Source organism: Platichthys flesus, chromosome 16 (genome assembly GCF_949316205.1).
Source record: "Platichthys flesus chromosome 16, fPlaFle2.1, whole genome shotgun sequence".
Taxonomy (NCBI): Eukaryota; Metazoa; Chordata; class Actinopteri; order Pleuronectiformes; family Pleuronectidae; genus Platichthys; species Platichthys flesus.
In genome coordinates, this window is record NC_084960.1 from 6,637,148 (window position 1) to 6,655,427 (window position 18,280).

The following is an 18,280-nucleotide window of genomic DNA, read 5'->3' on the forward strand; positions in this document are numbered from 1 at the left end:
TGCACACAAACTCTCTATTCTCCACGAGACAACCTATTCGCACGTTAGGTACAGTGTTCTCTCACTTGACGAGGCCCGTTTGCATTATGATGTTTTTTGTTAGAGTCCGTCTCTGCTGTGAGCACACTGGCACATAAAAGCTTGATCATTACTTTACGGACAAGGGAGTAATTACAAATCCTGAGTGATTTCACTAGCACATTATAGGACTACATAAAATCAGAGGATAAGACCGTAAGGACAGAGCCATAAATGTGGGATTACCAGTGGTGTTCTCATATTGTGTGATAAGTCACACACTGCTGCATACTTTACAAAACAGAAACTAGGCTAAGAGGTTTGTGAACTGAAACAGTAGATGGTGAAGGAGACGTGTGGAGAATTGTGAGGGGGAGGTTCCTGGCTTGTGTTGAATGTTTAGCAAACAAGATCTGTATTGGTGTATATGAAGCCCTCCCACTGGACTCCTATTTGACGTTCAGTCTTGAGGGTCCTCCTGTCTGTCTGTCATAAGGCAATCAGTCAGCTCAGAGACACACAGGAAGCAAACCAAAGCAGAGCAGGCCTGCCAAAGAAGGGCGGAGAGAAGCAGCAGCTTTTACCGTAAGCCATGAGTCACTGCAGCCCACAGTACTGGACCTCTGCCATGCAAGCTCTCTCTTCATTTCTTTCTTTCCCTCTCACTCTTTCTATCAATGCCAGGTCAGGCCCACTGAGGAGCCCAGCCAACGGACTAGCTCCATATTGCTCCTCCTCTAAAAAAAACAGTTAACACTGTATAGCTGGTCAGCAAAGCCTGACGAAGAGTAGGAGGATGACGAGGACAAGGAGGAGGAGGAGGAGGAGGAGGAGGAGGAGGAGGAGGAGGAGGAGGAGAAGACGAAGACGGGATAAACATCTCGTCACCAGGGAGACAGAGCTGTATTCAGACAGCATCAGAGGAGTTGAATGATGCTCAAACATACATTTCTAAAACTGTTTTCTTTCCCAGACAATTAAAAGGTGCCAAGTGTCCTAGAAATGTTTTATCAGCATTATCAAAGAGCAAATAATAATTTATTACGAAAGAAACAGCCTTTACCACTTTGAAATACACAAGAACCCAGTTTACTGTGAAATGCAGAGCGCCAGGAAAGAAAACACATATACAGAGATAGCCAGCTGTGTTTACTCTCCATCGTCTACCCCTGTACGCATCTGTCCCAATTTTGAATTCCCAGCCAGGAAGAGGCAAAGTGAAAACAAACAACAGTCAGCAGCACCTGTGATGCAAGTGTCTTTGTATTGCTCTTCAGGTACACCACGCTGTTACCACCACGCTGCCAAACAACGACAAAAGTCTGCATAGAAACTGTCATTCAGGGAAACCAAAACCAATAAAAAAGAAAGAGTATTTCAGATTGTGATCGATCGTCAAGACGTCCACAATCTATTTGTCAAGTGAATTGTACAGATTGTGACATCTTGTCCTCCCGCTAGATCCAGTGTACGTTCACAAACCAACTGAATGATTGCCTCCAAGATGGCTGTGCCGATAGGCCAAATTATATTTTTTCCAGGGCCTCTTGCTTGTATGATGTAAAACTATTTCAACATCAGCAGTTTGGCAGTGGTTTAGCTATGTAGTCAGAATTTCTTAAGGCAAGAGCTACCTAAAGCCAGGTAGACACTATAGTGGCTAAGCCTGATTAAACAATGAACTGGTCAGCCACACTTCATTACAGAACCGGAGTAAATAACTCCCAAAGTGAGATCTTTGTTTTTTGTAGTCTGAACAGTTCCACAGTCTGATCTTTCACATGCCTGCTGTTTAAGATCGGTTCAATGTTAGTAAGCTTGTGTTAACAAAGCTTTGTTTGAGACAGACGTGATATAAAACTGAAATTCAATGCAGAACCAACCATACTGTTTGCGTCTTGCAACCATCTGCGGCTCTATATGATTTTCTCTTTACTTTCCATTCAGAGTAAAACTACACAAAAAGCATTTCTCTCTTTGTCAACACAACAAGGAGTTCTGTGCTTATGTTCAGCATGAGCAGCAACGTTGGGGTCAGTCAACTGAAATTGGAATAAGACATGGTGAGTTGCCAACTGAGTGTCGAAGCTGACCTGTAGGCAGGCTGGCTGTGGAGGAAGCGGAGCAGGAGGGAGAGGAGTGTGCGGGTACAGCTGCTGCTGCAGGTTCAGTAGTGCTGGGACGTTTTGTGGCGGTGAGAAGCAGGCTTCCAGAGGGCAGAGGCTGACCCCTCTTCAACAGCTGCTTGTGCTCCTGCTGGCGGAAGCGAGGGGGCACCTCTCTGGGTGGGTAGCGCTGCTGGAGCAGAGTCTGGGGCTGCTGTGCTGTCTGTGGCTGACCTCCGGAGGGAGCGCGCTTGCCATTGCCACTGCTTGGGGCTACAGACGGGGCGGCACTGGGGTTGATGGGGGGAAGAGGAGGGGCGGGATCGAGCTTGGCAGAGTCTGGCACTGTGGAAGTTGGAGAATGGTGAAGGGGGGATGGGGGGGTAATGGGGGAGCAGAGATGCAGGGATGGGGAGGTGGTGGGGTGGAGGTACGGTAGAATTAGACATAAGCAGAGTTGTTGAGCGCACAACAATGGAAAAAAGCATTTGATTGACTAGTTAATCATTATAAGTCAATAATTCCATGACATTGTTGTTTTAGTTGCACTTCATTATAATAATGTTAATAACAACAATTGCATACACATATAGATACAAAATGTAAACATGTTCAAATGTAATTCAATCAATAAGGAGCGGATTTTAGGAAACATTTTAAAATGACATTGAAAATAAAATAAACAAGAAAGAAATACAATTTCAAAAAATTGTAAAATATAGAAAAAAAGGAAAATATAAAAAAGAGCGCAGCAGTTAGAATGTATTAATTGCTGCCCTTGCACAAACGCACACAATTACCAGTAGAGCTGATCTCTGGTCTGTAAAGCTGCTGTGGCTGAGCATTTCCACCACTGCCTATTTTGAAAACCATTCATTTTTGGATGAAGACAAAAAGGCAAACAAGGAGAGGAGTCTATAAATGCACCAGATTCACTCTCTCTCCTTCCTGGCTGAGAAGGCAGTGGTCAGACTAAACACAAGGCTGCACTTTGGAGGACCAGAGGGCCATAGTAATCTCAGGGTTGCTCTGTAGTAAACCTTCAGCTTCCAGTGATGGCCAAACAACGCGGCTCTCAATGTCTGCCACGGTGCATGGTCACAGATTAAGTGTTGAGGAGTTCAAGCAGCAGATCATGGACATACACTGCTGTGGGCTGCTGTTTCCATCAGGACAGTAATGCAACGACAGTAATCCCCCCTTAATAATATTAAGTTTCCATTTGGGCATTCAGGTTGAATACAAAATATGGATACATAAGTGCTTTTGATTTTCAATTTGATACCAAATCCTCTGTGTTGTCTCTGTGACATCCCTGTCTTAAAAACAACTCAAAAGTCAAACATATTGCATTTGCTACAATAGAGAACTAACAAAAACAGAAAATATATTGAGCACTAAGAATATATACATCCTAAAAAAAAACAGGCTAAAAACATTGATTTACAGTTAATCATTATAGCCCGATTTTAAAAACTGTAAACACGTAAACCATGACAAGAAAAGAGGAGGAAGCCAAAGCTGTGAAGCGTGAAGTCCTCAGGAGGCTAATATGCTGTGGCTGAATGTGGAAGTGCGAGGTTAGAGGTCCCCACTAAGTCAAACAAGATGATCAGCTCAGGGTCAAAGAGCAAATGCAGGGTGCATAATGGGGCACACTGGATAATCGCCTCTGTACATTTCATTACATAATAGAATAAGCCGTTAAACTAGATTGTAAGCAGGAAGCAAAAAATGTGTTTAAAACCTAAACATGCTGTTCAAGAACAAACCCAACATCAGCTTATCGGATATAATGTGCACTAAGCATAGATGGTGTTTTGAGTTCTCGCTTGTTAAACAAAAAAAATAAGCAAGGCAGGAAGAGAAAAAATAAACTGTGAAGGCAGCGAGGACAAGAAGAAGAAAATCTTTGTATGGCCTAAATGAGTTATAAAGAGCAGTGCTTCGCCATTGGCTGCCATCCCGAGTGTGTGCAGTGAAGCAGCGAATAACTTGCGGCCAGCCCGACACACTGAAAAACAAAGAGTTATGTAATGCGGAGGCCCACACTGAGGGGAGAGGACAGGATGGTGTCGTGGAACATACACGCGCACACAGCCTTGTATATACTGACAGACGTGTTCACTCCCATAACGAACTGCCATTCTGCCTAGTTTAACTGTATGTTTATGTCTGTCACAAGTGTGTATGTGTGCGTGGGGTCTAGCGGTCTGAGTAATTTATGCCCCCACTGCTGCAGCCTGTGTGAACAGCAACCACTGACTGCACAGTTCCCCCCGTATCTGTCTGAGGGGTCTCACTGCAGGAATCAGGGGGGGAACTCTGGAGCTGGAGCTCGCGTCTGCTCAGATTTCTCTACATCTGCTCCACTTCCTCCCTCTTCTCGTGCTTCGCCCATCCCCACCTATGTTCGCTACGCTTTCACTTTCCCCCCCATTCACTGTGATCTACTATTCATCTCTCGTCATCAGTGTGTTAGGGCTGGACGATGCACCCAATCATCAATTCCCCGCTGATTCTAAGAGGTAATTCCTTAGTTAAAAAAAACAGACATTTGACGTTGTGCCTCAATGTATACAAATAGTTATGGAGGCGATCGTTATACAGTTGGGACTCTCTGATGTGTGACGTCGGTTCTTCTCGGGGCTGGGGGAAGGGGGAAGCTGGCTGGCTCCTCCGTCAGCCAATCAGAGGGAAGAGACGAGGAGGGAGCGGGAGGGAGAGCGAAAGAGAGAGCTGAATGTACCAGAGGATAGGAAGGAGGTAGAGCAGGGAGGGTGAGGGATGAAGAGAACGGTGTGTGTGAGAGAGTGTGTGTGTGTGTGTGTGTGTGTGTGTGTGTGTGTGTGTGTGTGTATGTGACTGGGTTTGTGTGTAGGACAGTCTCCACCCCCTTGTGCGATCCACTGTAAGATCGAGTCTCACTGTTTGAAACCAGCTTTGGTCTAAATCCGCTTACAGTTAGACCACTATTTTGCCCACAGTATTCCAAGCATTTTTTTATTCTTCCTTTTACAAGAGCGACGTAAACCCTGTAAATTCTCAAACACCAATAACAACAAAATGACAGATGCAGTAAAACTGTCTAATATTTATGCGATTATGTTGAGGGTGAAATCATACATTTGATTCTGGGTCAGAAAGGGGATTAGGAAATTACCTCTGGCACTGGCGAGGTTTATTAAGCCTCATTAAGTCTTACATGGCAGTGCTTTGCTGGAGAAAAGTGTATAAGAGTAAAAAGAGATCAGAGTCATTCTCTCTGACAGCCTATTTGCAAAAACACCATCCTCAGCTGTGCGGGTACACCGGAGAATTCCCACTTCATCAAAGATGCACATCAGACTGTGGCTTCGGGGCTGTGTGCGCTTCACGCGGAGGAAGACATCCCATTTTCAACTTTAAAAGGAGTCTTAATTTTCTGAGAGAGAGAAGATGATAGCATGCCTGCCTGACTGTTTAAGACCTAGAGGTTGGGGGTAGGTTGTCTGGAACGATATCAGAGAGTTGAGGGTATGTGGGGGAGAGGAAACTGAGTGGAAAGCATCAACGGCCTCTCTCTCTCAGGTAAAAGCAGAAAAACAGGCCACATGACCTTGAAGATAAAGGATCCTTCTGTGGACGAGTTGTGTAAGTGGAGGTGCACAGATAGTTACTTCTCAGGACCCACAGGCAGGGGCGCAGGAAGAAATGTCAGCCCTATTATGAAGATCAGTAGTTCAATAATAGAGAAAATTCAAACAAGAATGAAAAGAAGAAAACTAAAATGGGCCCTAGCACAGCCCTAAATGAGCTAGATAACCACTCTATTTTCAATGTGACTTATGGACTTTGTTTTGCAATATAGATGGACAATAAATATAAAGGGGTTTTGTTTTAACACAAAAGAGAATTTTACATCAATAAATTAGTCAAAGTTGCTGCCTGGAGATGGATGGATAAAATCAGAGACGGGTAGTTAGTTTAACCTGCTAGTAAATTCTTCCTAATTTCGAGGGGGTATTATTTTAGTCAAATAGATCAGTTAAGTTACATTGCTTACAATTTCAGCTTCTTAACTTTTTTCTCCCAGCTTGTGTGCCAATGACCTACATTTTAAAAACCAAACATAAATGTTTGCCACACTTCCTGTAACTGTTTCACAATAAAAGCTCACAAGCGTTTCTGTAAACTGAATCCATTCATTTGTTTTTAAAAAGCTTTTATTCTGAAATATTTGCAGGAGAAGCACAGCTTCATACTGTATAGTACTGGTGATTTTTTAAGTATAAAGGACTAGTTTTATAGAAGGAAATATGTCACAGCAGAAACCTCACAAAGGCTGTAGTTATATGCTGTTAAATGTTAACATTAAGAACTTCAGGTGATGGGCAGTAGGTGCTGAAGATAAAAAATAAAAGCTAGATTTAATTATAAGCATTATTTTATGATCATGGGCATCGGGACTTTGAAAAGACATTGCAGTTAATTTGGCCTTTTCAGGTGCAATGAAATCACAGATTTGGATGAGGTGACAGAAAATGTGCATCAGGAATGCAACCCCCTATTAATTTTGAATGTACAATTGAATTCAAACCTCCCGTCTAAGTGTACCATAAAGCTGGTGTTACTGCAAAACTGTCTAAGTAAACTACTCAGATTTGAGTAAATCCAGAATCATAGAATTACTAGAACTTTATCAAATGTCTAATTAAGAGAGGCGGCAGGAGAACACCAGAGCGAGATCGAGAGGAATGTCTTCAGGCTCCTCCATCGTGTTCCTCCACTGGGCTTTAAATTGTGAGCAGTGCACCTCATAAGAGAGGCTTAATTAGAAATGAATAAATATGACACTGTAGTTAAGAGGGAAAACCCTCCCTTGCTGATTCACACACAACACAGATAAAAAAATATATTTAAAAGCATTTAATGTCTGAAAGCACGGGTTTAGTACACTTGTAAGTCAAGACGTGTCTATTAATAGGTCTGTTTCTGAGACAGACAAGCTTCCCTGGACTTATTACTATCGTGTCCCTGGCCCTTGTTGCCAACAGCTGAAGCCAGACCAGATTCCACTGCCTGTCACAATTTAGAGGAAGTGATGTGTGAAAGAGAGTGCTAGTCTTGTCTGCCTGACCTGAGTAGCGTCCACTGGACCAACACAAGTCACTGTGAGCCAATATTCGCTTCGCACAGAAACTGCAAGAGGCATCAACCAACAAAATGTTGAGACATTTCACAAACCTAGCTTATTTTTGAAAATACCAAAACAACACATAATCCTCCATTTCACAGTTCACATAACAGCCAGTTGCAGAAATTCTCATAAAATCCAATTTACCCATCATAAAACTACAATCATTTCTGACCTGCTAACCTCTTCCGAGCTGAGTTTAAGATAATTCAAACTACTGAAGTATCTATACATTAACTGGTAATAGGCTCATATGCATAATTTATAGTGCATGACGCTCCACAACAGCACAATCAAGCCATTACCTCTGTTGCTCTTTAAAATGTAGTTAATCATCACCGCTGCTGCATCCGTGATAAACTGTGCTCACTGGGATACGACATGTAAAAGAGGCTGCGGCGATGACAAGAGGCACACTGGTATAAACTCCCCCCTGATCGCTACACAATTTATGACTCTCCAACACAAAGCGCTGGGCGTAATTAAGGGAATGTGAAACGGCAAATTAATCTGTTATGAAATTACTGCCGCAGCACTACTTTATAATGTTATCTTTCATTGCACTGTGTAAATGTTCGCCTTGTTTTGCATGTTCGTTGCCCCGTGTCTTTTGATAGGGATAAAAAACGCACAGTGTGAACAGAAACCCGAAAGCTCATTAACCCGTGGACATCAAGTGCAGCTTGTCGATGGCAGACGGCCTCTGTTGTGGGACACAGTAACTGTGATGGGGCTGATGCTTAATACTATTACTCTGTTATCGGGTATTTTCTACCACAACCTTAAAAAAAGTCAACCGGTTGGTACATCCATAAAAGCAGTCGAAAACAGAAAAATGGATTAAACTACTAACGACAATTAATCTAACGCAATATAATTTTCATACAAAAACCCTGACTTGTCTGCAGATATGCATATTTCCATATGTGCAAATACGGTTAGATCAATACCACTTTTAATTCATAGATACATAAATACTGCTTGTACAGATCATGTATAAAATCCCTCTCACCCTGTCATTTTGTGAGCCGCAGAGGGAATCAATGCAACCGTAGCTGAGGTTTTGAGATAATATAATGTCGAAGATCACACATACGCCAACTTAAAGTCCTGTGGTAGATTTGTGTCACTTTCAAACCTCGAATGAACTGCACCAGAATTAACTTGGAAGCAAAGTGAGACCCCCTCCCCCCCACTCTCTGCTCCGCTGTTCGGTCTGCAACAGAGATCATTGAACAGTGTTCACTCCGTCCCACACAAACAACTCTCACACACAAAGTTTGAATATATAAAACGTGTTGGGTGTAAAAGCCCCCTCACAGGTATTTTTATAATTGGAAGTGAATGAGCTGCATTTGCGAATGAAGAATCACAACCATGTCAGTGTGGTCTAGTGTGGCAGAGTGATCGGTGTAGTATTTCTGATGTTAAGGCAAAACTATGTGTGTGTTTGCAGTGGCACATATGCTGTAAATGTTTGCCTGTCACATCAGGGGAAATGGAGAGTGACACTGAGTGTATGACACAGACACGAGCCAGTAGAAGTATCCTACAAAAAGGCCCCTGCAGCTGTGCCGGCAAACAGGAAACCAGAGTCCATGCTGTCTGTTTCTTCTGCTCTCGCATGCAGCTCTCTAAAATCGAGTGAACTTTTCACAAATGTAACCGCGACAGCTTGTCCCATCTTCTTCCTTACAGCCCACCTTCTGCTGGTACCTATTTCCTCTGCTCATTCCTCCTGTTGGTCCCAGGGTGGGATTCTCCATCAGGCCAGACGGGAGGTGGTGTAGTGTAACTATGGTGCGCAGGGTCTTCCTGGAGATCTCCAGTGTATGGATGCCTGTTTATTCAGCTAGCACTGTTTTCCTAATTAGTTCCCAGTGTACCCTGCATTAGCATCCAAGACAATCTGCTTTTTTGTATGGTGACTGAGACACTAGTGTTTCTAAATTAATGTAAAACAACAGTCACATATTTACTAATAATAACATTCATACATATGCTGAGATCTTTAAACCACCTTTTTTACCCAAAGACGACTCATTCATATCATGAAGAAATCCACTAACTATTATCCTCTTTCTTCATTTAAGAACAGCCCTATGGAAAACTGACCACACATGTTCAGAGCAAACAAATAAATACACTGTGCTTAAAGTCAACAGTGACATTTAAGGGAGTGACGATCACAGTAAATTGAGGTCAAGGCTAGTTGCTGTTAGGGGCCGCAGCCAAGAGAATAATTGTGCAAATCACAGCCTGGTCTGCAGATGAGGAGAAAAGTGCGGTATATAGGTCAATTTGCAGATGCAGCAAAACTACACAAAGTAGATAAGACACAAAGGGAACGCTAACGTGGCTAATTCACATCACATTCATTAGGGCAGCAAACAGTGAGGGGCTAAGGGTGACTCAGACAAGGGGTCCGAGGGGAGGGGGGGTACCTCAGTGACCGTACAGTCTCATTAACTCATCTTTCAGGAGGAGAGTGGGAGGTCAAGGCGCTGACCTTTGAATTCACGGTTCTACGCAGCCACAAGAGGAGAACGACTTACTCCTCCTTTTTAATGATATAACAAAAATCAGCTGAAAACATAACACACTGGTGTTTGACTCACTGACAGTGCACTCACGAGCACCCTTTCCCAAACGTTAACCATCGCCACTTAAGTTGTTTTCAGGCATGAACTCTGGAAAACGACAAAAGCTCTCAAATCTCTTCATCTGCTTCTTTTATATGTATTTCCCTTTTTTTCATGAGATATTTGTATTTTTTTTAATAAATGATCATCAAAACACCCACTCACTTGCTGTGAACTGCCGAGACTTTTTCCTGCTGTGGTTCTCATTCGTCCATTCTTTAGCTGACAATAAACTGCTGTAAGGTCAATAAGCTGATGCCCGCCAGAAGTTCTAATCAGATCAGCCCTGACTGCCCCTTGAAAGACACCACCCTCCCACTCCCATCTGCCTGCTTAGAGCAGCAAGGGGATCTGCTCCTTACTGTCCATATCTGCCGCTCTCTGGTCATTAAGAGCATTGGTTTGGGGGAGACAAAATGCAGAGAGTGGGTTTGCAGCTGCCACTGAGGACGAGTTAAAAACCTGCAGGCTAAGCATACTCCTTCCTACAGAAATCCCTTTTTAGTCCAGTTTACTTGAATCTCTCTCTCTTGTTTGTTTGGTGGGTTTTTCCCTCTTGTTTTCTTCTCCTCTGATATTCCTCCTCACCTCTTTCCTCCCAGGTATGCCCAAGGAGCCAATGGGGAGGCCTGAGGAGCAGCTGCAAAATCCCCATGCTCCTTATTAGTCTTGTATGGGCACCTGGACTCTTTCTTGGCTCATGTAGTATGGACCACCTGGCTGCTGCTAATGCATTCAGTTGAAGATGTTTGTATGCCTCATATACAAACTGCACAGCGGCGAACGGGGGGTAAATTGAGTCTCAGTGGAAGAAAAGTAATCCTGTAGAAAATCAGCCTCTCTGTTTGAAAACCTCATATTTTAAATTCATGGAAAAGACAGACAAACCTTTGCCTGCACAGAGAAACCTGGTGTTAGCATGAATACACTAAACAAAGAAAGATCTACACTTGGAAGGCAAAATAAACATACTAGAAGAAATGATGATGCAAAATACTTTAAACAAACAACTTAATAAGTAACCACAACTCACCTTTGGTTATCTGTTCTGTGGCCTGAAAAGAAGAGAGAAATAAATAAGTAATAGAAAGAAAAAAAAACATTAGATTGTGCAATAAACATAGTTTGTGAAAACTTTGTGAAATCACGATCTACGCTTTCTTTCAACCTGCACGACCAGTTAGGAAGACATTTTTAGGGGCTGGTTTTGCTCATCTGTTGAAATGCTAAGAGGTTCATGTTCATTCATAATGCTTGATGGGATAAAAGGGTTCATTTGGCGAGTACCTAAAAAAATTGATAATACAAATATTCCTCTCATAAGATACACAAACTCTATTTTGGCACCACTGACAAAAATATGTCAGGGATACAGACTACTTAGAGCAGCAGGCCAACCCGTTAAGCCAACAAGGGAAACAGACACACGGAAGGAAGATGAGGATAAGGATGACATAATGCATGGGCTCAATGTGCATGTGACTACACATCTCTGCATTGTGCTTTTAAAGCAAAACAATGAATACAGGAAGTTGAGATGAGAGGTGGGTACAGGTAAGAAGTGAGTGGGAGCAAGAGAGCCACGTTTTAGATAGATCATTATTACTTTTAGATATTCACTCTGACAACCCCATTCCTCTCTGTACCCTCCCGATTTATGGGTCTGTCAGTCATGTGTGTGTGAGCATGCTGCGTCTTCCAGGACTGGTGCCACTGGGATGTTGGCCAGAAATAGGACAGCACTGGAATTATGATATCAGTCGAAATCAAAGGTGAGTGAGTTTGTCAAGAGAGGCCACAGGCTTACCTTTTTCTGAGCGGCTTCTTTCTTTTTCTTCTCTTCTTGTTTTTTCTTTTTCTTATCTTCCATCAAATGGTTCTCTTCTCGTGAGTTTTGCTTCTTCTCACAGCTTAAAACCCAGGAGAAAAAGAAAGAGATGGACATTGTTTTTATAACCAAACACCAGCAAATGAGAAAGATACTATGGCTCATTAGAGGATGCAATTTCTGTTGTTGTAGGAGTCTGTGTTGTCAGTGGCCGCTAAACAAAGTCACATGTGTAGCAGTAATACAACCACCAGAGAGAAGAATGTGGGTTTGGGATGATGTGTGACTCCCAAGCTGCACATTTCTTGACTAAGTGTAATGCCTTGAACCTTGTGTGTGCACACACGTGCTTGAGTTTGGTGGTGTTTAGGGTTGGTTCTGGAAACCATTAAGGAAGCCTTGCAGGTTTAGATGGGACCAATGAGACGAGGCCCCCATTCTTAAGTCTCCACCCCCGGCCAGTGCAACAGATGCCAACACAGCTAATCTGGGAGCAGACTACAAAAAAACTGCCTAACGGTTGTTTGACTCTGCTAACTGGTCAAGCAGCCGGAAATCTGGTCAAATCCCCTTCTCATAGCGTTGAATATCGGCCAGTAGAGGCCATTTGGATATAAACGTCATTACTTTATCATTTTATCCCACAAGACATTTGTGAGGTCACAGTGGCCTTGACCTTTGATCACCAAATTCTAATCAGTACATCGTTTAGTCTAAGTGAACTCTGCACCTCCACTAACCTGTCATGAGAGGAAAGATGTTCACAACAGACACAGATAATACCCCTTAGTTTCACCTGCAGGTGCTGAGAGGTCAGATTTACTCTTTATAAATAACCCTTTACAGAGAAAAACGGATTTAAAAATTAGAACTAGTTACTAAGTTTTTAAGGACCCCACACAGACGAACTAGTCTGGAAGAAAGATTAAATACAACGGAATTGTTCCTTTAAAAATTGCACATAAAACCATCAACCTTTTTCTACTTCCAAGCTTTGAATGCTGCAGGCAACAGAGGTGTGTGCCATCTCCTGGCAACAAGCGCTCCCTGAGGCCCTGGTGAGCAGTCAGGTGGAGACAGACTTGTGCCCTTAAGCAATCAGTTTGGTTGTGGAGGTTCAAGGATGGAACTGGAAAACCGAAAGAAAAGGAAAACTTGGACAATTTAAAGTACAAATCTTAGCTTACAGTTAAGAGCCTTAGTCAGTTTGTTGGCTCATAACTCTAACTGACAGTGTCCTTTTAACCTGTTCCGGCTGCTTTTACTTGACCTCAATGCTAAATGTCATCCCAAACTGTCCAGGAACTTTCCCCCCGAAAAAGTTAGAAAATGACCCCTGAACAAGAAGCACGCTTTCACTTAACTGATTGAGAAACCAGCTGCACAACTAGCAGTTATTGTCAATTAACTGGTGGTGACTGGTTGAACATTTGAGACTAGATTTTCCAAACTCAGCTTGCAAAGTGTGCAGCAATTCTTTGTTAAAATTGACAACAGAAGCTTCTGCCACGATCGCCAAAAAGCCATGTTCACCTCTGCCCTTAGACTGTGTGGCTAACAAGCAGGTGACATATAAGGTCACCATGACAAAGCCGCCCATCGGCCTCAAACATCAGGCTACCTCCCCCATTGTCGGTTCTTTACATCATCTTTTACGCTGCTATCACATATGAAGACACAGATTATGTCTACTTGCAAAATGGCCAGAAGAAATAATTTAAAGTTAAGTAATTTGAGAAATCAGACAAACAAACAAAACACAACCTGTGGCCTTTTTTTTTTTTTTATTTAAAATATTATCAGTAAGTTTCAAAAGTAAAAAACTAACTACATTTCTAGACAATATCCCTCACTCGCACACCAGACCAGCTTGCTACCTCAGCAGTGAAAGGTGAATCTTGCAGCATGACAGGCCTGATGGTTCAGAGGAGCTGGGATGAAGAGGAGCTTTAAGATAAATTGAGACTGTATCCCAAATTCACTTTGACACAAAAACTCTTGCCACTATTCACCTATAGACAGATTTTTAACTCCTACGGACTGGTAGGAGCCTTCTGGTGCAGCTGCAGTTCTAAATATATAGTGGGAGCTGCTCCTTTCAAAGAAATCATTGGGCTTGTGTTATGAAGGATCAGAGGATGAGAGAGATGCTCCAGTTAATATGAGCTGCTGTTGGCCTCCGACCCAGACGAGGAGAGCGTGTGCTGAGAAATGCATCAAAATGAATTCAGTTTAAGAAACATTTGGTCCCTGAGCTGGAAAGAGATAGTCTCCCTCAATGAAAGCTGCTGTTTCATTTCCAAACATGTGCCTGGCTTGGACAGATGTGTGTCCCATGGGCTCTAGGTGCTAACGGATGGTGAGGACACAGAAATGGAACCTCCTGCCCACTTGCTGTTTCACCTCTGATAATATTATGGTGCTATATGGATAGGCAGAACAAATATCTTTAAACTACTATTTAAAGATACAGACTCCACCATGGATCATTAAGATGCTTTAAAAATAAATACATTTCTACGGGTCTTGCTTTCAGATATAACTGAAACATTCACAATAATAAAACAGTTTGTAAATCGATGAATACGCCAGAGAAGCTACACCAATGTTTTTTTATTTCATTTATATATTCTCGTAGTAGTGGGCTAAGCTACATCGTGAGCAGCCGTTTGTTGGAGTGAGGCAGGGTGAGTGTCGACATGAAAGACACGGGCCAATGAGCTCGGCTGTGTTGTGGAATTAAACCGTCCTGTCAGAACAACAGGATTAGAGCCTGGTGTCCGTCTCAAAACCAGACACTCACTTCACCAAGCAAAACAAAAAGGAGAAAAAAAAAACTGGGGAGACCCCAAAGACAGAAGAATGACAACCAGCATAAAGCTGGTAGAGAACCACATGGAGAAGGAGAGGAAGAGGGGCACTGTCACAGCCAATGGTAATGCTGTAAGTGCTAAAGCATGGAGGATGAGGGTGCTACAATTGATGGGGCTGGTTTGTGTGTCTGTGTGGGCGATGGGGGAAGGGGTGGTAGACGGCCGTCGCTGGGCACATAGCCAGGAATGCCATCGCAAGCCCAACAAGAGCACGGTGAGCCTTTGGGAGATGGCTTGCTAGAGGCCACAGCCACAGCCAGGCAGGATGATCAGCCCCTTCTGCTCGTCCGCACGAACGCACGTCAGGGGCGACACAGCTTTTATGCTAACTCTGTAAAAAATATCCGATATGGTGCTTTGTACAACAAGCAAAAGACCAAGCAGTCACTGCCACCTTTCAATTTGTGTGAAGGTCTAAAAACTGCTGGGTAAGCACTAACAAAGTCCTTGTGCTCTGCAAAGAGGATTGCAGTCTCTTAAGTACTTGAGGCTATTCTCAGTGTGGTCATGTTAATGCTTTCTGACCCGGGCTAACGACAAACGAAAAAAGAAACTTACGCCGCACTCCTAGTGTTCGGAACTGGCCCCGAAAATAACTTGTGTGGCTGCACTCCAAGGGTGCTGCCTCCAATCCCAGTTGTCTGCGCCAAATGTAGTGGGGACACTTTCACAAGCCTGCTTGACCATTTATTGGTCCAAGAGACAAAAAAAACCACAAACAAACAAGCGTCTTATTTAATTACAATCACGTAGCGTTGTCACCATTTCCATATTTATATGCGAATCGAGTGAAAGCATGTAAAAGCTCCTGTTTTTATTTTCTGCAAAGGACGATTAAGAAACTGTCTTAGAGTAGCATCTATTAAACAGACGGCTCAACTCCTTTAATATTGAATATGAAAGCAGCAGCACGAACAGCCATGTAGGAGTAACCTCTACAAATCTGCTCTACCTGTGCAGTATTCACAGAAACTGAGCGAGCAACAGCCTCTTCTTTTTTACATTGAAACAACCGAAACGTTTCTTTGACCACAATATATCGCCCTCGCAGAATGCAAGCTCATCATTTCCACTGAGAACTCCAACAAGGCATCTGATCATCGAAACCAAACCGGCCGCCAAACCAAATGACACAATCTGGCAAAGTGCCCCTCGGTCCTCTAGTCCAGCAGTAAGTAAAAGGCCATTGAGAGTTTTTAACTGAAAGAAGGGCTATGACCTAAGCTGTATAGTAATCACAGTATTTAGTGGTCTGTTTTTGTTATCAAGCCCCCTTTGGCGCCTCTTTACACACTGCCTCTTTCAGAGGCTTGGGTGCTGACTGGGGCCCCTGACCTGGCAGCGACAGAAAATAACCCCCCCTCCCTTTACCGCCACCACCGCTTCATCCCTTGCCAGGCCCGGACCCAAATTAGGGACTCTAACACATCAGTAAGACCAGCAGGCCTCACCGCTGACGTCAGCCTGCCCTCTACATGCATGCACACAGGCATTCCCAGTGTGCACACAGACACACTGCCCTCTCCATGAAGAGTGCATGCCACTGCAGGATGTGGAGCTGCAACAGGAGTCGGCCAGCGATGGCCTGACTCACTATCAACATTACGGCAGGTCATGGGCTTTTAATGCTGTGGGAGAACAGTGTCTTTATGACTCAGTCGGAATTTAATGCTTTATCGTCCAACAATGCAGGAATTAACTTCTGTTAAGTTTATCTTCTGTAGATGTATGGGACAAGATATAACTAGATAATAAACATGAGAACACGCATACACACATTACCTGGACTACAATTTCAGAGAAACACTACATACTGTCCAGCAAAAGAGGTAAATAAGCGGTAAGGTCCTGGGAATTTGAAAACTGAGACTACAAAATAAAAATAACAAAAAGTTCAGATTTGACTCAAACTTTAAAAAACAAGCCGTTGATCAGCTGCTTAAATTCCGGGTTTGTCAAGGGTTTGCACAGCTGACGAGATGCACATCAACCACATAACACTGAATCAAACCCCGAGCAGCCTGGGTGCAGCTTCTACAACCAGCCCCGAGGCGATGTCACGTCTCCAAACTCACTATTTAGACTTAATGCATGAAAAACTGTCTTTTAAAGCCAGGGCCACAGACAACTTGCCAGCGTCAGTGAGCGTCTCCCTGTGATGTGTACTGATGCAGAAAGCTGCACATATTCTGGAACAGCTCGTGAGTGTTTCTGGGGGAGCTCAGCCGGGGCAATGCGAGGTGTTCCCCGGGTGGAGATGCTCGGTGGGTCCGATCCAAGCAGCGTCTTGGCCGAGCTGCAGAGTACACAGCAAGTCCTGCCAGCGGTGACACAGCCCGGGTTGCCCTTGACTCACTTGTGCTGCAGGGTTAGTTCGAGTTAGCTCTGCAGTCAAATCCCCCAAAACAACAACAACCCGTGCTAAGGTCGTCTAAAAACAAACATGCCCGTCAACAAGCGACGGCAGCACGGGATGTCAAAGTGGGCTGACCCGGAGACGTTCTCCGCGCTCCTTCTCCCAGCTGCCATTTTTTTTTTCTTAGCCTCTTTCAAAACAACCCCCCCCCCCCTCCCACCCTCCAAACACACACACCCCCTTGCGTGTTTCCACGCAGCGCGGAGCTGCAAAGCCGTCGAGCAGGAACCACGAGCCCGCACAGAACAACCCGCCCGGGTCCTACCGTGAAGCGTTCAGCGGGACCTCGTCGGCGGCGGCGGCGGCGGAGCCTCTGCAGCCATTTTGTAGTTACTGACCGGAGCAGGGAGCTCGCGACGCTTGAATCCGTGGTAATGGGAGGAGGCGGGAGGGGGGCGGGGATTCACCCTGCCACGTGACCGTCAATAACAAAACAAACTGTCCCCCCCCTCCCCTCCCCCCCACCACCACCATTACCCCTCCTCACCCGGCGTTTCCATGACAACTGCAGCCCCTCCATCACTGCCCCTCTCATCACATGCCGCACACCATCATGCCCCCCCCACCCCCCCATCCTGTACGTTAAATACGTAGCGACACAGCAACGTAAGCAAGTGTGCAGCAGAAACACGATCTGTGGGGATCCAGCACCAGGAACAGGGAGTCTGAGGTTCTATCTTAGTTTTAAAATGCTCACTAGAAAGGCCTTAGAATAAACCCGTCTACTTAGTATTTGTATATAAATAGCATACAAGGATCTCACTGTGGCTTCCACCAATGAGTAGCCCATTCAAACGTTAATAAAACTGTGATGTTAATTGAAATGTTAAGTATATGATGTGCAAAAATGAGCATCTAAACATAAAAAGTCGGCAGGTGTGAGTAAATGCAGATGAAATTAACATATAGCATCTTCTCCTACTGCTGTTTCTCTCTCTCCCCCCCCCCCTCCCATGGAGGAAAAATAAAGGTACATCTTATCTTACATTACCTTATCTAAATTTATCTAATCTTAATTTATCGTCCCTCTTCTAAAGGCCTTCAATATTTCCTCTGATGATATCCAGAGAACGCCTGCTTTTCCAACGTTAGGGACATGTTTTGAGATCCGTTGTAATGTATGTAACATTCTTAAATGATCTCAATGGTGCCACAACTTAAATGATAAACTTTATTTATTCATAAAGCACCTTAACAAACACAGCTATAAGGTGCTAATTGA

The 18,280-nt window shown here is 43.9% G+C and overlaps 1 protein-coding gene across 3 annotated transcripts in view; it reads right to left on the reverse strand.

Moving 5' to 3' along the window:
* The window catches only part of LOC133970429 (trinucleotide repeat-containing gene 6C protein-like), a 33,702-nt gene extending 16,273 nt beyond the window's left edge, over positions 1-17,429 (reverse strand). For 2 of the 3 annotated variants that reach the window (XM_062407243.1, XM_062407242.1), the window contains exons 1-4: positions 17,324-17,423; positions 11,749-11,851; positions 10,975-10,996; positions 2,112-2,468 (exon numbers count right to left, since the gene is read on the reverse strand). In XM_062407243.1, the coding sequence (XP_062263227.1) occupies positions 2,112-2,468; positions 10,975-10,996; positions 11,749-11,811 (442 nt within the window). In that variant the 5' untranslated portion in view covers positions 11,812-11,851; positions 17,324-17,423. Of the gene's footprint in view, positions 1-2,111; positions 2,469-10,974; positions 10,997-11,748; positions 11,852-17,323 lie in introns of all 3 variants that reach the window. The other variant, XM_062407241.1, reaches the window with a different exon arrangement.
* Between the last annotated feature and the right edge of the window lie 851 nt (positions 17,430-18,280).